Source organism: Stegostoma tigrinum, chromosome 6 (assembly GCF_030684315.1).
Source record: "Stegostoma tigrinum isolate sSteTig4 chromosome 6, sSteTig4.hap1, whole genome shotgun sequence".
Classification (NCBI taxonomy): domain Eukaryota; kingdom Metazoa; phylum Chordata; class Chondrichthyes; order Orectolobiformes; family Stegostomatidae; genus Stegostoma; species Stegostoma tigrinum.
Genome location: NC_081359.1, coordinates 44187378 through 44210219, shown reverse-complemented (window position 1 = coordinate 44210219; position 22842 = coordinate 44187378). Strand labels below are relative to the sequence as shown.

Sequence of the window (22842 nt, the reverse complement as noted above, 5' to 3'; positions counted from 1 at the left end):
ATCCTATCCGCCAACAACTTCTCTTGTCTCCTCCTGGCTCTTTTGAGCTCTGTCTTTAGGTCTTTCCTGGCTACCTTGTAGCCCTCTAGTGCCCTAACTGAGCCTTCACATCTCATCCTAACATAAGCCTTCTTCCTCTTGACCAGAAACTCCACCTCCTTCGTAAACCACGACTCCTGCACTCTACAGCTTCCTCCCTGCCTGACAGGTACATATTTATCTAGGACACACAGGAGCTTTTCCTTGAATAAGCTCCACATTTCTAATGTGCCCATCCCCTGCAGTTTCCTATTCCATTCTATGCTCCTTAAATCTTGCCAAATCTCATCGTAATTGCCTTCCCCCAGCTATAACTCTTGCCCAGTGGTATACACCTATCCCTTTCCATCACTAAAGTAAACATAACAGAATTGTGATCGCTATCACCAAAGTGCTCACCTGCTTCCAAATCTAACACCTGGCTGGGCTCATTACCCAGTACCAAATCTAATGTGGCTTTGCCCCTTGTTGGCCTATCTACATACTGTGTCAGGAAGCCCTCCTGCACACTCTGGACAAAAACTGACCCATCTATAGTACTCGAACTATAGTGTTCCCAGTCAGTATCTAGAAAGTTGAAGTCCCCCATGACAACTACCCTGTCTGTCTCACTCCTATCGAGAATCATCTTTGCTATCCTTTCCTCTACATCTCTGGAACTATTCGGAGGCCTATAGAAATCCCAACAGGGTAACCTCTCCTTTCCTGTTTCTAACCTCAGCCCATACTACCTCAGTTGACGAGTCCCCAAACATCCTTTTTGCAACTATAATTCTGTCCTTGACCAACAATGCCAGACCTCCGCCCCTTTTACCATCTTCTCTGTTCTTACTGAAACATTTAAATCCCGGAACCTGCAACAACCATTCCGCTCTATCCATGTCTCTGAAATGGCCACAACATCGAAGTCCCAGGTACTAACCCATGCTGCAAGTTCACCCACCTTATTCCGGACGCTCCTGGCATTGAAGTAGACACACTTCACTTCAATCCAACTTCTTGCCTGCTGGTGCCATCTTGCTTCCCTGAAACTGTATTTCGGACCACCCTACACTCAACCTTTTCTCTAGTCGAACTACAATTTTGGTGCCCATCCCCCTGCTGAATTAGTTTGAACCCGCCCGAACAGCCTTAGCAAATCCCTCCGCCCCCCCCAAAGGATATCGGTACCCCTCTGGTTCAGGTGAAGACCATCTTGCTTGTAGAGGTCCCACCTACCCCAGAAAGAGCCCCAATTATCCAAGAATCCAAAACCCTCGCTCCTGCACCATCCCTGTAGACACGTGTTCAACTCCTCTCTCTCTCCCTATTCCTCGCCTCACTAGCACGTGGCACGGGCAACAAACCAGAGACAACAACTCTGTTTTTCCGAGCTCTCGGCTTCCGTCCCTCTTCCTACCTATGTCGTTGGTGCCAATATGGACCATGACTTGGGGCTGCTCCCCCTCCCCCTTAAGGATCCCAAAAACACGATCAGAGACATCACGCACCCTGGCACCTGGGAGGCAACACACCAACCGTGAGTCTCTCTCATCCCCACAGAACCTCCTATCTGTCCCCCTAACTATGGAGTCCCCAATGACTAATGCTCTGCTCCTCTTCTCCCTTCCCTTCTGAGCAGCAGGGACAGACTCTGTGCCCCACTGCTTTCCCCTGGTAAGTCGTGTGTGTCTCTTCCCCCCCCCGCCCCCCTACCCCCAAAAGTATCCAAAACGGTATACTTATTGTTGTGGGGAATGGCCACAGGGGATCCCTGCACTGCCTGCTGGTTCCCTTTCCATCCCCTGACCGTAACCCATCTGCCTTTTCCTGTACTTGAGGAGTGACTACCTCTCTGTAACTCCTCTCAATAACCCCCTCTGCCTCCTGAATGATCCGAAGTTCATCCAGCTCCAGCTCCAGTTCCCTAACGCGGTTTTCAAGGAGCTGGAGTTGGGTGCACGTCCCGCAGACGTAGTCAGCAGGGACACTAGTGGTGACTCTTACCTCCCACATTCTGCAGGAGGAACATACAACTGCCCTGACCTCCATTCCCATTATTCTAAATTCCCAAGGCTTAAAAAATAAACTTGTTACCTTACCAATCAGGCACACAGATCCTTTTTTTAAATGTTTGCATGGAGGGTAGCTAGGACTTCATTAAATAGTCAAATCTAGGTGGAATAAAAAAATGGATGAACATTTTTATCGCTGAAGGGAGATACGGATGGAATCAGGTAATGGTGCAGAGATGGCTGAGTGTGGTCTTCGGGGTCATATAGCTATATTTTTGGGTGCTCAACTCTGTAATCGTGAAGTAACTTCACCAAAGATTTGGTTCGTGCTGTGGACCTCTCAAGGAGAGGAAAGAAATTTCTTTTTTTTTAAAGGAGTCAGTTTTGTGGATATGTTGAGATTTGACTTTGGTGTTCCTGATATTTGCATGTAAGTACTGATCATTATTTAAGCAGTCTGACAATTTGGATTTGCGTTGAACGGTGATGTTAGAGCATACTTCTGTTTATGAACCAGTCCCCCTCAAATATTTTAAGGTAGTTTAGACCCGCAATTCTTCCTTATTTTAAAAGCAAATGTTGAAGTGGTGTATTCCAGATGCAACTCAGCTGGTCAAACTATCTGATGTTAAGCAAAACACTTTATTCAGTTTTGTATTTAATAACTTTGTTAAAATACCACTATTAATTTTATTGGAAAAGTTAACAACAGAATAAAAGATGCAGTACCAATTATTAACTGATCAATATATTAACATGCCAAAAATATTGCCCTTGACGAAAAGGTGAATTCAGAAAACGGAATCTTACCATCAGTGTCTACAGTAGGAAGAGAAACCTCAGCTTTCAAGTCGCTGAAGTGACAGAATGTGATTTCAAGCTGCTGAAATGACTGGCTTGAACAGAGATCACTGACCTGGCCAATTGCAGAAGTCTCACACCTTTACAAATGTTTCCCACCCAATCCTCTTCTGGCAGGAAGTTTAAGACAGTTTCCACATACCCCTGTGTTAGAAGGTAAGGAGCATAAAAATCATTGGAATGTTATCCCATTAACATCTCAACTTGAGCAGGGATAGAGATGTACTAAGGCTTTCCCTTGTAAGATGACCATCCAAGCACCATCTCAGAAACAGCTCAGTGGTCTAGTTTCTTCTTTGCCATGCTGTATTATCCCATGTTTCTACAGTCTTCACAAGTAATCCCTTTAGTACTAGGATCCATGTAGCCCAAAAGGAGCCATTTGGCTCGTATCCAAAAAAAGTCATCAAAGATCTAACTACACTAATCACACTTACTAATCACACTTACCATCTCTTAGCTCATTAGCCTTGGAGGCTGTGAAAATGCACGTGATCGTCTAAGTGCTACTTAAATGTTTCAATAGTTTGTGATCACCATTTTAGGTATTGAGCTCCAGATTCTCACCATCCTCTTTAAAAAGGTTTCTCTTCAGTTCTCCTTGTGGCTTTCTGTCTTGGCCTTCTGAGTGCTTTCAGTAAAGGCCCCAGGTAAGAGATTAGCATGTAAAATTAAAGCACATGGAATGGAGATAGTATGCTGACAAGGGTAGAGAACCGTTTGGGAGGCGCAGCAGAAATCCATCTCTTTCTAAGAAGCAGTCAGTGATTAGTGAGGTGCCAAAGGGGTCAATGCTTGGACCCCAGCTGTTCATAACAATATATAAACTGGAAGGTGGAGGTGAAATGACACAGTTGCTGAATGTGAGCATACAATTGCAGTATGTGGTGTAAAAAGGTAAAGTTTGTACTTCCTAGCATCCTACCATTCATAGTGTAATCCCTTGGATTGTTAGCAAACACAAAAATGCTTTTGCAGGTTGAATTTTACTCGCCAGTGCTGTGCCCAGCTCAACCTGTCTTGATATCCTCCTGCAGGAGACAGCTCTCCTTCTCACTGTTTACCACCCATATCATTTTTTTGTTTTCCATGAAGTCTGTGATCATTCTGCATTTAGATCCAAATTAACGTATTCTGCAAGGACTGAGCCCTGCAATCTGTCACAAACATAACTGTCATCAACCTCGCTTGCTGCCTGTCAGCCACTTGGATACAAATGGTGATTGCATGGGTTTTTGTCATGAGGGTCCTTTTTCAAAGTCTTGAAGTCCACGTAGGTTGCATCAAGTACATTGTTGTCAGCACTTGCCTCATGTGACCCTTCTTTTAACTGAATGCTGACTATCCATGATTATCCAAATGCAGATAAATTCAGTTGTTGTGAATTGATTCTAATAACATCCCCACCACTGAGGATAGACAGGCTTGTAATTTGCTGATCTGTCCTTTTTTTTTCCCCCTCTTAAAATAACAGGGCAATGTTGGCAATCCTCCAGTCCTGTGACACTTCACCTGTGGCCAGAAGGGATTTCAAAATTAATATCAGTATCCTGATATCTTCTGTGCCTTCCTCAGCAGCCTAGGATACGTGCCATCCAAATCTGTAGATTCAGGCACTTTCTAAGGCCACTAAATCTGCTTGTAACTTCACACTCCCATGCATGCTGACTGTCTTGTTTTTTTGTTAATATTCTGACATTATTGGGAGATGAGTGCTCGTGGTATTATCACTGAACTACAAAACCAGAGACCTAGATAGTGTTTTGAGGACCTGGGTTCAAATCCTGCCATGGCAGATTTGAATTGAATTCAGCGAAAAATCTGGAATTAGTGTTTTAAGTTGTGAGTGGTTTGACCATTATCAATTATCAGGAAGAACTCATCTGGTTCTCTACATATCCTTTACGAAAGAAAATTACTGTCCTTACTTGGTCTGGCCTTCGTGGGACTCCAGATCCATAGCAATAGGCTTGTCTCAAGTGAACCATCAATGAAGATGGGCAGCAAATGATGTTGACTTTCATCATCCCGTGAATGAATCATAGAAACGTTTTGAGCCATTAGGCATTCTCTACCTTTTCTTAAGGTTGAATTATCATTAAGTGTTTAGCCATTGAATCATGCAGTGTAGAAGAGGTCCTTTAGCCACTCAAGTTTATATTGCTAAAACTATACCGGAACACCAGAACTGTCTAAATGCTTCAGCAGTGGCCTAAGTGAACTTTTGAACTTCTTCACCATAACCTCCTTGCTCTTACAATCTTGCCTTGACTGAAAGGTAAGTGTTTTGTATGCTTTATTAACCTGCTGTGCATCTTTAGGGATTTAGAACATAGAATGTAGAACAGTACAGCACAAAACAGGCCCTTCAGCCCACGATGTTGTGCCGACCATTGGTCCTCATGTATGCACCCTCAAATTTCTGTGACCATATGCGTGTCCAGCAGTCTCTTAAATGTCCCCAATGACCTTGCTTCCACAACTGCTGGCAACGCATTCCATGCTCTCACAACTCCGTGTAAAGAACCCGCCTCTGACATCCCCTCTATACTTTCCTCCAACCAGCTTAAAACTATGACCCCTCGTGTTAGCCTTTTCTGCCCTGGGAAATAGTCTCTGGCTATCAACTCTATCTATGCCTCTCATTATCTTGTACACCGCAATTAGGTCCCCTCTCCTCCTCCTCCTCCTTTTCTCCAATGAAAAGAGTCCGAGCTCAGTCAACCTCTCTTCATAAGATAAGCCCTCCTTGTCCAGGCAGCATCCTGGTAAACCTCCTCTGAACCCTCTCCAAAGCATCCACATCTTTCCTATAATAGGGTGACCAGAACTGGTCACAGTATTCCAAGTGCGGTCTAACCAAAGTTGTTTTTTTTTTTATAGAGCTGCAACAAGATCTCACGACTCTTAAACTCAATTCCCCTGTTAATGAAAGCCAAAACACCATATGCTTTCTTAACAGCCCTGTCCACTTGGGTGGCCATTTTAAGGGATCTATGTATCTGCACACCGAGATCCCTCTGTTCTTCCACGCTGCCAAGAATCCTATCCTTAATCCTGTACTCAGCTTTCAAATTTATGGACAAGCACCCCAAGATCATAGTGTTCCATGAGCTTGCTTGAATTCAGTTGTTTATTGACTACTTCCTTGTCCTATTCCTTGTTCCAAGATGCAGTGCCTCACTTTTTTTCATATTAATTCCATCTGTCACTGGTCCAATCCCCTTATCCCCCTAATAACCTAAGATCATCTTCTTTACTGTCAGCTACCTGGCCAGTGATTGTCATCTACAAACTTATCACCCCATGTTTTCTTCTGTAATTGTAAAATATATCATAGCTTCCCTACAGTGTGGAAGCAAGCCATCAACTCCACTCCTCCGATCTTCCAAGAACATCCCATCCAGACTCATGCCTCTACCCTATCAAAGTAATACAACATGGAAACTAGTTCCAATTGCTTGCATTTGGTCCATATCCCACTAAACTCTTCCCATCCACGTGCCTATCCAAATGTTTTTAAATGTTGCTATTGCGCCTGCTTCATCCGTTTTATTTTTTCCTGGCAGCCCATTCCATTTGCACTCTGAACAAGTTGCCCCTTCGGTCCTTTTAAATCTATCCCTTCACCTTAACCCTAAGTCCTCGCTTTCAATTTCCCAGTCCTGTGGAAAAAGACTATAAACTTTTGTCCTACCTATGCCCTTCATGTTACATCCCTCAATAATGTTCCTCTTTTTATTCCTCAATGTAGGAGAATGAAGTCCTATCTTGACCAATCTCTCCCTATAACTCTGGCCTACGAGTTCTGGCAACATTGTCATAAATCTTCTTTGCACACTTTCCAGTTTAACAATGTATTTCCTATGACGGGGGGATCAAAGCTGTACATAATACTGCAGGTGTGGTCTCACCAACGACTTGTGCAACTGTAACAAAGCATCCCAATTCCTATTCTCAGTGCATCGATTGATGAAGGCCAGCATGCTAAATGCCTTCTTCGCCACTCTGTCCACTTGTGACACCAGTTTCAATGAACTATGTAATTGTAGTCCCAGGTCCTCTGTTCCATAACATTGCTCAGGACCTTACCATTTACTGCATAAGTCCTACTTTGGTTTGACTGTCCAAAGTCCAAAACCTCTCACTTGTCTGTATTGAATTACATCTGTCAAACCTCAGCCCACTTCCCCCATATGATCAAGATACCTCTAATTTTTCCACCTTCCTCACTACCATCAATGCCTCCTAATTTTGTATCATTGACAAACTTGAAATCATTCCTTGTATATTCACATCCAGTTCATTTTTTGTAAATAACAAAAGGTTCCAGCACTGACCCCTGTGGCACACCACTGGTCACAGGCCTCTAGCCTGAGAAACAACCTTTCAACTATCACCCTCTGCTTTCCACCATCAAGCCAATTTTTGAATCCAATTAGTTAGTTCTCCCTGGATCCCATGCAACTTAACCTTCATGATTAGCTTGCCATGTGGGACCTTGTCCAAGGCCTTAATAAAATCCATATAGTCAGCACTCACTGTCTTGTCCTCATCCATCCTCTTGGGAAAAACTTAGATTTGTCAGACATGAAATCTGTGCTGGCATAAGCCTAATCTGTCCTTGACTATCCAAATGTTGGTTGATCCTGTCCCTCAGGTTGATCCTATCCACTCCAATAACTTGGCTACCACTGATGTCAGACCCACTGGCCTGTAGTTGCCTGGCTAGACTTTGCTACCTTTCTTAAACAATGGAACAACATTAGCCAACTTCCAGAGCTTGTTCAGTGGCTACAGAAGCCAAAATTCCTGCAAGGACCTCTGCAATATCTGTTTTAGCATCCCACAATGTCTAAGGATGGACTTGATCAGCCCCAGGAGATTTACTCACCTTTAGAGTTCGCTAAGGCTGTCAACACCACCTCTCTGGTTATGTGTATGCAGTCCAAAAGCTCCCAGTTGTTTCCCTTATTTCCTTGTCATCCATAACACACTCCTCAGTAAACAGAGGAGACATTCATTTAAACTCTTCCCCACATGCTCCATGCCTAGATGGCCATGCTGATGTTTAAGGGGACCTGTTCTGTTCCTAGCCATCCTCTTGCTCTTAATCACAAGAGATTCTATAGCTATATTATCTTTAACCTTATCTGCCAGGTCCATCTCATACCTTCTTTACTCTTCTGATTTCCCTCTTTAAGTGTGCATCTACACTTGAGGGAGTTGGGTAAGAAATTAAAAGGCAGTACCTTGAGGGTAGTGATCTCTGGAGTACTCGGTGCCACAAGCCAGTGAAGATAGAAAGAGACCAGATGAATGCATGCCTGAGGAGCTGGTGTAGGGGACAGCGTTACAGTTGGATCATTGGATCTCTTCTGGTGTAGAGGTGACCTGTACAAGAGGAACAGGTTGCACTCTAACTGGAGGGGACCCAACAGCCATGTTGGGGAGATTTGCTAGTGTTACCTGGGAGGGTTTAAATTAGTTTGGCAGTGGGTGGGACTCTGAATAAGAGAGTGGCTTTTGAGAAGTCAGGGGAAAATACGTTGACCACAGGGCAGATTTACAATTCAGGATTGTTGGGGGCTCAGCAAAGGGAAGATAAATGCTTCTGGTTTAAAGTGCATCTATTTCAAGGCGATGAGCTCGGAGGATGGATCAGCTGTGAGAACTGAGCTGGTATAGTCATAATGGAAACATGGCTGAGAAAAGGGCAAGACTGGCAGTTCTGTGTTCCAGGATACAGAAGCTACAAGCATGACCTCCTTGTAAGTGAGGGGAGGGGGGAGGGGTGGTGTTGCTATTTTGTAAGGAAGGACGTAAGTGATTAGAGAGGATATTCTTAACAAGTCATTAATTGAGGCCATATGGTTAGAACTTAAAAACAAAACGGGGATGGTCACTTTTGGGATTCTATAGTGGACCCCAAATAGCCAGCACGTGTGGAGAGATTACAGATATCTGTAGGAATAAGAGAATAGTATTGGTTGGAGATTTTGATTTCCCCTGTAATGACTGGGCCACCTCGAATGTAAAAAGTCCAGATGGAATGGAGTTAATCAAAATGTGTGTAAAAGTTTCCTAAATCGATTATGTCGAGGGCTCTACTCGAGGATGCAACACTGGACATCCTCTTAGGAAGCAAGGTTGGGCAGTAACTAAGGTGTCGGTCAGAGAGCATTTTGAGTCCAGTGACCGTATCTATTTTAGTTTTAATACAATTATGGAAAATGATAGGACAGATCCACAGGTTAAGGTGCTAGACTAGGGCATGGCCAATTTTGGGGCCATTAGGCAGGATCTAGCAGGTCCTTCGGGTAACTCTCTGTTTTGAAGGAAAAAGAATGACTGGCTAATGGGAGGCTTTTAAGTGTGATATCAAGAGTCCAGGGACAGTGTCCCTGCTAGGATGAAGGGAAAAGCTGGCAGGTTTAGGAATCCCTAGCTGACAAGGGGTATTGAAGTTCTGGAAAAAGAAGGCATACATTGGGTGTAAGCTAATGGGCTTAAGAGAATCCCTGTAACTCTACATTTTCCACAGCAAGCCCACCTATCCTGTACATCTTTGAGCTGTGGGAGGAAACTGGAACACCTGGAGAAAACCCCCACAGACATGCTGAGTGTGTGCAAACTCGGCACAGTTGCCTGAGGCTGGAATCAAAACTAGGCCCGAAACGTCAGCTTTTGTGCTCCTGAGATGCTGCTTGGCCTGCTGTGTTCATCCAGCCTCACATTTTATTATCTTGGGTCCTTAGCACTGTTGTGTCAGTGCATTGAGCCACCATGCTGCCAAACTAATCCTAAAAAATAAGGGACTGAATGCTGCTCCCTGTTTGATGCCATTGGGCGCCAGCCTCCAATCATGCAAAAAGCCTTCCACCACTTTAGGTATGACAAAAAATCTAATTGTCCATTGTTCTCATTCTTTTTCAATATAGACCATTGCTTTCAGGGTAGTTACGAGCAGTTCTACTGTTTACTGTAATTGCATCATGTGTATATAAAGCAGTGCCATTTTAATTATATTTTGATTTATAATCTGTGGCTTCTTTTTAAATGGTATTTGAAATTCCAGTAACTGATTTAAATTACCTTTTGAAGATTTGACTTTTCAGGTTTCCGTTATTGCAGTAAATATTTCACCTGATATTTTGTACTGTAAACTTCAGTTACTTCCATTTAACCACTTCAACTTTTTTATAACTAATCAAAGCTTTCCCCTTTTTTAATCTCCATACCTCTTGGCCAATAACCTAATCATGATTATACTTTGAGATTGTAGGAACTACCTTTTGCTGGAGTCTGAGATAACAAGGTGTGGGGCTGGACGAACATAGGCCAGGCAGCATCAGATGAATAGGAAAGCTGACATTTTGGGTTTTTCTGAAGAATGGTCCAGATCTGAAATGTCAGTTTTCCTGCTCCTCTGCAGTCTGGCCTGCTGTGTTCATCCAGCCTCCCACCATGAATATACTTTACTTTTTTTGTCCCCTATGCAGGTGCTTCATCCGCCAGGAAATACAGTTCAAAGCTATTCTCACTTCTGTTTCCTTTTCTAGCCACACAACACAGTTGCCTCCTGAACTAGTCATGATTATAGGATGTAGTAAACCCTTCAGTCGTTTTCACAGCTGTCCAAGCTGTAGGTTCTCTTTTAATATAAAAATCATTTGATGCATTCAAAGTTGCATTGTGATTCAGACACTGGCTGTCATAATGTTGAAAATCTCTGATTATGCTAGAGACCAGCCCAAGCTGGCTACTCACTGGGTGCTCTGTTTACATGCCAGGCTAACCTTGTAGTGCGTTTGCTGCCATCTGTCACTGTTGGTTTGTTGCATTTCAGTCAATTCTAGTTTCCAAGTGTTTAGCAGTTTCATTGGGTTTGGTAGGTTTCTTTTCGCTTCATCCTGATGAAGCTTGATGCTTTCATAAATTTGTCATGCCAGTGGGTGGTGCAGGTTTCATTTGACTTTCAAAGTGTCTTGTACTAATTACAACTTGCCATCATTTTTAAGTTGGAACTTTGTTTTGTTCCCCTCTTTCTAAAAAGATTGAAGCAAAGTGGCCTCAATTTGTTTTTCTATCAAGAACAACTGCACAATCAGTGTTGCATGTACTAACAGCAGTAAAGGAGGTGAAGTTCACCATTCAGGAGTTTAATTGCCCTCTTCATATGTGAACATGAATACAAATAAGCATCATCTGTGCCTGAATATCAGCAGTGTCCATACCTCCAAAATAGTGAATGGATTTCTTGCATTCTTTCAATTGCACATTTTCTCAAGATGTGGATAATTAATTTCTGCAGCCCCTTCCAATCTGACAATCACATTTTTAAATTATTCTTTTGCAGGAGGCATTTTCTCAATGCTTTCCGGCTACCAGTTCTTTGTCCATGTTGGTACATCGTGCCCAATCCATGCTTTAATTTTATATGCTAATCTGATGTGGGACCTTCGTCAAAAGTCTTCTACCTTAAATTTTAAAATGTTACTTTTACTTTTCTTTGTAGTTACATTCAAACTAGTGATAACTGAAATTCTAGGTGCCTGTATTAATGTCTACAGTGCTTAATGCTATGTTGTGACTTCTTTCTAACAGGAATAGAAGGGGGCATAAATGCTGAAGTTGAAAAGCACCTTGAAATGGGGAAGAAACTGCTGGCTGCGGGACAGTTAGCAGATGCACTGTCTCATTTTCATGCTGCTGTAGGTATGTGCATGTTGGAAATGCATTATTAATGTTTGGCTGCTAATAGTAATGCATGGGTGCATTCAAGGCATTGCCTCTAGAAATAGTCTACTTGTCAACCAATTAGCACCCGTTTCACAGTATAATAGAAAATATGAGCAGGTGAAGGCCCTTCATGCTTGCTCTGCCGTTCAGTATGATAGTGGCACATCACCCAACTGTGTACCCTGTTCCTTCCTTGTTTCCTCTAGCTTCCTTTAACCCTATTAAGTATATCTAATTCCTTCTTAAACATTGTGTTTTAATCTCAACTGTTTTCTGTGACACAGAATTCCACAGGTTCACCCTGTAGATGAAAACATGTCTTGTCACTTCAGTCCTAATCTTGTTTGTAGATTCGCTGGTTGTCAGGAACATCCATCTTACGTTCATCATGTCTAGTCCTTTTAGAATTTTAAGTTTGAGATTCCTCTCCATTTATCCTCTTAAATGCAAGTTGATCCAGTCTCTGTCAGCCCTGCTATCCCAAGAATCTGATTGCTAAACCTTTAGTACAGTCCCTCCACAGCCAGAACATCCATCCTGTGATAAGGACAATGTTGCACACAGTACTCCAGATATTGTCTCACCAAGGCATGAGACGATTGCAACAAAACATCCTACTCTATATCAGTCTTCTCAGTGTGAAGGCCAATGTACCATTTACCTCTTCACCTGCCAAATCTGCATGCATACTTTCAGCAACTGGTTTACAAGAATATCCAGGTCTTGATGCCCTTTCCCCTTGACCAAGCTATCACTGTGCTGATAATCTGCCTTCCAGTTTTTGGTAACATAAGTGAATAACCTCATGTTCAGTGACTTTGTGACGTGTAATTACCAACTCTCAACTTGTCCAAATCACACTGCATTATTCACCAAGCTTTATCATTTGTGAACTTTGAGGTATTGTATACAGTCCTCAAATTTAAATCATGTATTAGTGAATAGGTGCAGCCCAAGAACTTGACTTGTGGAGTGCCACAGAGTTATTATCTGATAACCTGTTATGGGATCTGATTTTTAAAGAAGTCTTGATTCTTGAAATTTCCTGAAATGCAATAAACTTTGACAAAATGTCTTTTCAACAATATTTCCTCATTTTTCATAAAACCATTAGAGATATAAACAAGAGTAGCCCATTTGGCTGGGAATCCACTTTGCCGTTCAGTGAGATCATGGCTGATCTGATGATTCTCAGCTCCAGTTTATTGCCTTATCTGTAACACTTGATTCCTTTGAATAGATGTCTATCTCTCAAAACATTTGAGGGATTGTAAAAGTTGTTCATTATGTTAAAAGTCCATAGATTTACTACCCTAAGAAGAAATTGATGTTCTTCTCAAATGGCTGACAACTTTCTATAATGGTGGAGTCATAGATGTCTGCATCATAGAGAAAGGTCTTTTAGCCTATTGTGCCTGTTGGTCAGAATGAAGCACCTAACTATTCTAATGGTATCTTCCAGCACTTGTCAAGGCATACAAGGTTGTAGCCCACTTCAAATGAGCATCTAATTACTGAAGAGTTGAGGTTCTGCCTGTACTGCCCTTATAGACAGAAGTTCACATTCTCACCATCCTCCTAGATAAGAGGTTTTCCTGACATTCCCTTTCAACCTCTTGCCTTTACTTTTTATCTATGCCCATAGTCCCCAAAGGGAGAAGTTTGTTCCTGTCTGTCTTATCCATGCCCCTTTTTAAAATTTAATAATCCCAATTTCTCTTCTCCTCTGCTCCAGGGAAACCACCTCAGTCTACCCACAATTCTTTTGTAACCAGAACTCCAGCCCAAGCAACATCCTGGTAATCTTTTTTTGCATCCTTTCCAGTATAATCATATCCCTCTCAGGTAAAGTTGCCATAGTTCCAAAGGGCTGCTCTCAATCAAGCTGACTTGGTGGTTTTGCCTCACCCCTTGGGTGTGGGGACAGTTTGAGAAGGAGAGTCCTTTGTGATAACCACAGGTGGTGTGGGAGCTGACCCCTTGCTGTTCACATCACTTGCAATGAAAACCAACCATCCAGCCAACTGAATTCATTGATCCTCTTATTTAGATTCCAGAAATGCACAGAATACTCTAGCTATGGTCTGCCCCATTTTAATAGCCTCAGCATAAAGAGGATCATTGATTAAGATTAACTCTATCCTATATTTGAATTCAGAATCTGATTAGCATGAATCCATTTATTGTCAGAAAAACTGCTCACAAATGCCCTTTTTGGGGAGGGGAAACAGCCATCCTTAACCAGTCTGGCCTACAGATGCATAGTGGTGTGGTTGACTCCTAATATTAAGGATTGGAAGTAATGACCTAGCTAGCATGCCCCCATTCTTCGGTAAGAGAATTTAAAATAAAAATTATAAAAAAATCCTGCCTTTCTCCCCATTGTTCTTTTTGAAGCCTTTGATAATTCAAAAGCAAAAACTTTCTTGAATATGTTCCATGACTTGACTCCAGCCTTCTGTGTAGAAAATTCCATGGATTCACCACTCATTTCTCTTCCCTATTGCCACCGTGTTGCTCCTTTTTGTGACTCATGCTCGTGCCCACGGATGTCTCTGTTCTGTAGCTTCCTGCTAAATTACATAACCTCTAATTTTTCCAAATTATATTCCATCAGTCAAGTTTCTTTTTGTTCTCAAAAACCTAGCTTTTGTCTCTCACCATAGACTTCTCATGTCATGCTCACTACAAGCCTTCCCATCTATTTTGTCATCTGCAGATTTGCTAATACTACACTCAGTTCTCTTATCCAAGTCATTGTGAGTAATCCTGGTTGTGGCACTGATCTGTGGCACTCTATTAATTACAGTTATAGAGATGTTTTGGCTTGTGCTCCATGGAATTTAGAAGAAAAATGCCATCTTGAAAGCAAGATACTACTTACCCTGTCTTGCAGAGTCTAGAACCAGAAGATGGAATCTCAGGACGCAGGTTAGGACTGATAACAGGAAACATTTCTTTACACAGGGTAATGAATAGTGGCTAGTACTGAGGCCTTGCAGCACCAGATACCCAGATTCAAATTCTCCATAAGTTTGGAAAGATTGAGTTTTCACATTCTCACTATATCTGCGTGGGTTTCTGCTGGGTGCTCCAGTTTCCACCCATGGTCCAGGCGTGCAGGTTTGGTGGATTGGCTGTGCTAAAACTGTTTGTTTGTAGTGTCCAGAGATGTGCAGGGTGGGTGGGTGGGTGGGTTAGTCAGGGTAAATGCACAGTTATGTGAATCGCAAGTGGGGATGAAAAATGGATGGGATGATCTTTGGAGAGTCAGTGAAGACTCCATGAACTGAATGGCCTCTTGTGCACTGTAGTGACTTTAAGATTCTGTGAATCTGTGGACATCTGAAAGTTCCCACTTATCCCAATTGTATCTTCTAATAGTTAGCCTGTCCTCCATGTTATTCTACTAAACTATTATCTTTACTTATAAGCCTTTGGCTTATTAAATAGACTTGTCAAGCCTTTGGAAGTGGAAATGTATTAAGTCTACAGGTTTTCTTTTATCTATGCTGCTTGTTACCACTTGAGGACATCATTCCTCTTCACAAAGAGGAGCTGACTCTGCTTGGTTTTTTTAAATGTATTTAAGTATCCTGCGTATTCTTTAAGTCAACTGTAGCAATTTCCCAGTGACAAATGCTGAGCTAACTGGCCTAGTTATGTTTTTGCTTAGTCTTCCCTTCCCCCTCCCTCTTGAATAAGGGGGTTAACTTTGATTACCTTGCAGGTTCTAATTTTTAATTTAGCTCCTCAATATTTTTTAAGCAGAATCTTCTTTCCATGTTGGGTACAGACAATATTGGACAAAATTAATTGGACCCTTTTCAAGTTTCCCTCTAACTCTTCAATGTCTTTGATCCTCACCAGGCAAGTGACCTTTATTTGAGTCATGCTCATAGCTACAGAGAGCAGTATAGTTATTTTCATCTTAACCCCCACCTCGACTGCCTTCCATCACTACGTACCTCCTCCTTGCATCTGAATGCTTTCCTGTTCCACGGTCAGTTTGCTTATCATTCCTGCAGCCTCCACAGTCGTTCACACAGCTTGCAACAAGTCACAACTCATGAACAATTGCAGGGACAGTGACCATCCCTTGAGTCCTCATACTTGCCTCACCTACAGTTGGACCAACCTATTATCGTAGACCAAGTTTGAATGACCTAATCTAAGTGGTGTGACCACCTCTTGGAGCAAAGTATCCAGGTAACTTTCCCTTTGCTGAAGTGGCACAGCATGTGAGCTCACACTAGCTCCTGTGATCTGAAGTTGCCTGAAGCTGCAAACATTTACTGCAGATGTGTTTGCTGTGGGCGACCTTATGTCCAGCATCTCCTGTGTTACAGCTGTAACATCACCTGATATGCTATTTAGAATATTTCAGTCAAGAATTCAGTAACGTTGTGTTCTACACTTGTAGAATTCCCACTTTGAACAGTTTACTGTATTTCTCCTGGATTATATAGTAATATTAAGCTTTTACTAAACAAACATTTGTAAGAAAAGGAATTCAAGGAAATACAGGATCTAGACAGAAACTTGCCTTTACATTTAAAAAAAAAAACTTAATTCTTGCTAATTAGCTAAATATTGTTAGTAAAAAGCAAACTTTTTTTTCCTTCCACTGAACTCACTATCAACTCCAAACTTCAGCTCCCTGTAAAGTGGCAACACAAGTGGATAATGTGGCAAAGAAGGCTTATGGCATGGTTGCCTTCATTGGTCAGAACTGAGTATAAAAGTTGGCAGTCATGTTGCAGCTAGAGTAGTGTGTGCAAGTTCTGGTCCAAGGAGAGGTTGGACAAACTTGGTTTGTTTTCACTAGAGTATTGAAGGTTGCTTCTCAACCTAATAGAGTACAAAATTAAGAGCTGTGGATAGTCAGTTGTATTGCTAGGATGAAAATACCAAATACTTGGGGACATAGCTTGAAGGTGAGAGGGCAAGAGTTTAAAGATGTGAGGCATCTTTTCATTCAGGGTGGTAGGTGTCTGGAATGTGCTGCCAGAGGAAGTGGTAGAAGCAGATATGATAGAAATGTTTGAGGCATGTTGATAGATATGAATAGGCAGAGAATAAAAGGGTACAGACCAAGGGCAGGCAAATAGGATTAGTTTAGAATTGCATTAAGGTCAGCACAGATATGGTGGGCTGAGTGGCCTGCTCTGCCTTTTTCAGTTTAACTAATTGTATTTTCTTTCAAACGAAGTGTTATTGATAACATGCACAGCTTACTGCACAAATCACTAAATCATCAATGGAACAGCTTCCACTCAAATAGTGTGACTTCAGGACCCTCTTTGTTGTGCATGCTAATAATATGGCAAAAGAGGCTTGAAAAAACATGTATGCCATAATATTTGCTGGATTAACAGGTGTCTAGAACTTCAATTTATGCAAATTAGCATGTTTTTAAAATTCTGAAGTTGCAAACTTTTTTGAGCAAATTTAAATTTCAAGGTGTGCCTAGAAAGACCAGTCAAATTAAGAACTGGTGAAATGATTGTCAGGAAGAAAACCCATCGGGTCCATTGCGATCCGATCCTTGCCTTGCCTGGCCTATGACTGCAGATCCCCAGCAATGTAAAGACACTGAACTGCACTCTGGGCAATTAGGGATAGACAATATGCCTAGCTAGTGATGCCCTCATCCTGTGATTCAAAGATATTCATTAAGCAAGTGAGCTAGACCCTCTTGAGTGTACATTATAGTTTGTCGAACTTCTCATCGAGCTAACACTCCAATTCAGATAACAACTGCACCTCCCAGTCGCGAACGATTTCGACTCCCTCTCCCATTCTTTAGATGACATGTCCATCATGGGCCTCCTGCAGTGCCACAACGATGCCACCCGAAGGTTGCAGGAACAGCAACTCCTATTCCGCTTGGGAACCCTGCAGCCCAATGGTATCAATGTGGACTTCACCAGCTTCAAAATCTCTCCTTCCCCCACCGCATCCCAAAACCAGCCCAGTTTGCCCCCCCCCCCGCCACTGCACCACACAACCAGCCCAGCTCGTCCCCTCCACCCACTGCATCCCAAAACCAGTTCAGCCTGTCTCTGCCTCCCTAACCTGTTCTTCCTCTCACCCATCCCTTCCTCCCACCCCAAGCCGCACCTCCATCTCCTACCTACTAACCTCATCCCACCTCCTTGACCTGTCTGTCTTCCCTGGACTGACCTATCCCCTCCATACCTCCCCACCTATACTCTCCTCTCCACTTATCTTCTCTTCTCTCCATCTTCGGTCCGCCTCCCCCTCTCTCCCTATTTATTCCAGAACCCTCACCCCGTCCCCCTCTCTGATGAAGGGTCTAGGCCCAAAACGTCAGCTTTTGTGCTCCTGAGATGCTGCTTGGCCTGCTGTGTTCATGTAGCCTCACATTTTATTATCTTGGATTCTCCAGCATCTGCAGTTCCTATTATCACTCACACCCAATTCAGACAACAATCTGGTAAAACTCTTGCACCCTCTCAAGTCTCCACATCCTTCCTGTAGCATGGTGACCAGTACACACTATGCCAAATGTGGCCTAACTAACTCAGCAGGTCTGGTGGCATCTGTGAAGGAAAACAGTTAACATTTTGGGTCTGTTCTGAGGAAAAGTTACTGCACCCAAAACGTTAACTCTGTTTTCCTTCACAGATGCTGCTGGACCTGCTGAGCTTTCCCAGCAGCTTTGTTTTTGTTCCTGATTTACAGCATCTGCAGTTCTTTTGGTTTTTCTTCTACAGATATGCATGACTTGCCAACATCTGCACTCAATGCCCCAACTGATGAAGACATGTATGCCTTTTATCCACTTGTGTTGCTATTTTTAGGGAGATAGATCCCTCTAATATCAATGCGCCTAAGGGTATTCCTTTCCTCTTGCATTTCATTTCCCAAAATGCACCACCTCACGCTTGTCCAGATTAAACTCCATCTACCACTTCTCCACCCAACTTTCCCATTGGTCTGTATCCTTTTGATAGCCTTCCTGACTTTCGACAACACCAAATTTTTTTCATTTCAATTTACAAATCAGACTACCTACTTTTTCATCCAAGTCTTTTCTTTTAAAATTGAGATCCCCAACAGATCCTTGTAGAGCATAACTGATCAGACACCCAGTCAGAAGAAGGGTCTAGGCCCGAAACATCAGCTTTCCTGCTCCTCTGCTGCTTGGCCTGCTGTGTTCATCCAGCTCGACAGCTTTGTTATCTCCAGATTCTCCAGCATCTGCAGTTCCTACTACCCCAGACCTATCCTTTCTTCTGTGGTCTCTGTCCCACCCCGTCCGTCCCTCCGTGAATCCCCTGCGTCTTCATCTTCTGGGCCCCTCATGGTAGGCTGGTCAAGGTAGAAGAACATATGCATCTAAGACATTTTGTTACTGAACCAAGCACTTGTTTGAAGAGATTGCAAATAAGTTTCTGTGCTACAGCTGTACACAACCACTTCAACATGTGGATTGTCTTTTTATTAAGAGTTTTGGGTTGTTGGTGTATATTTTGTGGGGTGGAGGGGGGAATCTTGGCGCAATCATGATTTCTGTTTTCATTTGCAGATGGGGACCCAGATAACTATGTTGCCTATTATAGGCGAGCCACAGTCTATCTGGCTATGGGTAAATCAAAATCTGCTCTCCCAGACCTGAGTAAAGTTATTGAACTGAAACCAGACTTCACATCTGTAAGTAATATTCTATGACATTGCTGTTCAACAGAAGAAATGAGAATGTGGCCATACACAGAATTGTGCTAATGGTAATGCCATATGTTTTGGATAAATAGAAATGATCTTTGTTATAAGATAATAAAATGTGAGGCTGGATGAACACAGCAGGCCAAGCAGCATCTCAGGAGCACAAAAGCTGACGTTTCGGGCCTAGACCCTTCATCAGAGAGGGGGATGGGGTGAGGGTTCTGGAATAAATAGGGAGAGAGGGGGAGGCGGACCGAAGATGGAGAGAAAAGAAGATAGGTAGGGAGGGGATAGGTCAGTCCAGGGAAGACGGACAGGTCAAGGAGGTGGGATGAGGTTGGTAGGTAGGAGATGGGGGTGTGGCTTGGGGTGGGTGGAAGGGATGGGTGAGAGGAAGAACAGGTTAGGGAGGCAGAGACAAATTGGACTGGTTTTGGGATGCACTGGGTGGAGGGGAAGAGCTGGGCTGGTTGTGTGGTGCAGTGGGGGGAGGGGATGAACTGGGCTGGTTTAGGGATGCGGTGGGGGAAAGGGAGATTTTGAAGCTGGTGAAGTCCACATTGATACCATTAGGCTGCAGGGTTCCCATGTTCATCCAGCTCACATTGTATTATCTTGGATTCTCCAGCATCTGCAGTTCCCATTATCTATGATCTTTGTTATGTTTAGGCAAGGTTACAGAGGGGAAATTTGCTGCTAAAACAAGGAAAATTGGATGAAGCAGAACACGACTTCAAGAAAGTGGTAAGTTTGTACAAATATAGACCATGTTGCTTTTTGGCTTTAAATTGGTAATCTTGATTTTGGAACTTATAGACCACTTACCACCATTCATATCATTTAAAGAACTCCAGAGCAGAAATGCTCTCTTGGCCTCTGCACAGCATTTTATCCCTGTCACCCAAGCATTGAACAGTTCAGATGTGTTTTTTTAACTTGCTAGCATAACCCTTTTTTTGTTTGAGATTAACGTTAAAATAAACTTCATTTACAGTGCCTTTCACCACCACTGCATCTCAAGTTTGAAGATAACTGCTTAATTTATAAAATACAGTCATTGCTTTACATAAAAATTGTTTTGGCCAATTTTGACATGGCAAGGTTCCAAAAATAACTTAAAGGTGTTTTTGTTTTGCTTTTGAGGGGACTAAATGTCAGCGGGATTCTCTCCTTTCTGTCCTCTTAAGATACTGTTATGTCACTTGAATTGTAAGTGTTTATTTCCTCTTTGAAATACTTTTCAAGAAAATCTACACCATGGGCAATTCTAGTTGTGCTCTCGTCTCAATTCTGAGACAGGAGTGCTACTATTAGGCCAAGGCTGGTGTATTGACCACATTTAGAGGAGACGTTTTAAAGATGCTTTAGTGCTTTTTCTTTCCAGGAAGTATTGAAGTTTGATAAGTATGGAGGGTGAAAAAACTTGATTACAAAACCTCTAAGAATCATACAGCCTTTGAAAGTCCCTGGAACCACCTTTTTAAAGGTCCTACACTGTTAACATCTCACACCACTTGTAAAGATTGAATCTGTCAAAGAGTGCAATCTTTTTCTTTCTACTCCATTATAATTAATTAATGGCTGATGCACAAATACTCTGCATGCTAAAGAATTTAACAACAAAATTTTCTTCTGGCTGTTCTACTGGTGTTTACTTTCAGGCTCTGCCTGGTTATGAAACTTGATGGAAGTCACAAGTAGTGTTAGAATTTTTGTCCCATGCCATTGCAGTTCTTTATCCAAGTCCAAAAAGCTTGGTTTTTTTTTGAAAGGATTTTGTTTTCAATAGACCTACTAATTTTGTTTAATGCTTCAAATTAGCAAATTATTGATATAGGTGCTGATTACCTAAATTTAATCCTGTACTTCAACATCTTGACCTGCCAGTAAAATCCAGTTCTCATGTCCACATAGCCTATGTCTCAGGCCTTCATGATGTTATGACATAGATGGATGCTGGTCTTATAAAGTGACTCATATATGGCTGCTAAGCAGGCTTTTTGAAAGACTAGTCCTAGACATTGAGTGATCCAGAGTAGATACCAGATTTTTGTCTCGTCTTTAAAATACTTAAGTCGCTGTTATAAATTGAATAAAGCTTGACATTAGAATATGGTTCATTATATAAACCTTATAACCTTAGTTTTTTTTACTACCTGTTCACAAACAAGACAGACCAATCAACAGTTGAGGGATAATTTTTTGACTGTAGAAAAACAAAAATTGGCCAGATTTATTTAAGCGGCTTTTGTAATGTGGTATTTCATAAAGACACAGGATGTCTCTTGATTTTGTATTTTCTGGAGGCTTTGGTCAGTACTACCTTTTTTCATTTGAGGTTCAATAATATTTGTCACTTAATTTCTCATCACTGAACTTCTAGTAACTTTCTTACAATGGGAGGTTAGACAGAGATTTCAAATCTTCATCCTGGAGCATCAACAATCAAATCCCACCCCCACCACAGTTCAAAAAGAAACTCCTGTTACTCCTTGATAGTGTTCTGTTCCAGACTTGCTGACACCAGTTCCTAGCTACTCCTCTCCTTAGTAGTGAAACATCTCTCTGGTTAGGCATAAGGCCTCTCCCCATTCAAAGTACCTGCAGAGTACTTTTTTTGAAGAGCAATCTTGAATTGACTTTCAAGCCTGGCTTCAGACAAATAGCTTTGTTTATTTTTATTTTAAAACACCAGCTGCTGCGCACAGTCCACAGGTCATCTTTCAGGTTTCTGTTTAAAGTTCACCTCCAAATGAAAAAGATTTTTTAAAAAAAATCTGTGGTTCTAGTAATGATCCTGCTGCTTAAAATTTGTTGGAACATCAATTTGAGGGTGTTCTGGATCTGAATGTAGAGAGAGTAGATATCTGGTTTATTAGCATGTTTAACTTGTCATTGCATAATTGTCTCTTAGATTTCCTTTGGTTCTGATGTTATAATGGAAACCAGAGCACTGGATTTTAATGACACCGGTAACACTTGGGTTTAGGGCATCAGATTATTATTTTTATGAAAACCATTTTAGATGCTGATAACAGATCACAAATCTGTAATTAACTAGGATATCATAGCCATAAACATCCAATTATGCTTTTATTTCATCTACAAGGCCAATAAATTTGGGACTGTAGACTTAATTTGGCTTTTGTGCATGTCTTAAAAGTAACAGATTCTGCTGAAGAGTGCTAACTTTGGAGGCATTCCCCCCCCCCCCTGCCTGTCGTGTCCATCAGGAAGATCATGCTGATCTGATTGTGACCTTAAGTTGGATTTCCTGCTTGCTCTCCTTAAATCCTTGACTTCCTTGTAAATTTAATAAAGATCTGTAAGTCTAAATCTTTTGCTGTTTGTGTTGAGTTAGTACATTCTCTGTCTGCGTGGATTTGCTCAGGTTTCAAAGAAACAAAAACCTACAGCATAGGAACAGGCCCTTCGGCCCTCCAAGCCTGCGCTGATCAAGATCCTCTGTCTAACCTGTCATCTAGTTTCTAACGGCGTATGTCTATTTGCTCCC

The 22842-nt window shown here is 42.1% G+C and overlaps 1 protein-coding gene across 4 annotated transcripts in view; it reads left to right on the top strand.

Annotated features, from left to right (window-relative positions):
- The window catches only part of dnajc3a (DnaJ (Hsp40) homolog, subfamily C, member 3a), a 57852-nt gene that overhangs the window by 12195 nt on the left and 22815 nt on the right, over positions 1–22842 (top strand). For all 4 annotated transcript variants that reach the window (XM_048532967.2, XM_048532968.2, XM_048532970.2 and 1 more), the window contains exons 2-4: positions 11502–11612; positions 19192–19316; positions 19998–20072. In XM_048532967.2, the coding sequence (XP_048388924.1) occupies positions 11502–11612; positions 19192–19316; positions 19998–20072 (311 nt within the window). The remainder of the gene's footprint in view (positions 1–11501; positions 11613–19191; positions 19317–19997; positions 20073–22842) is intronic.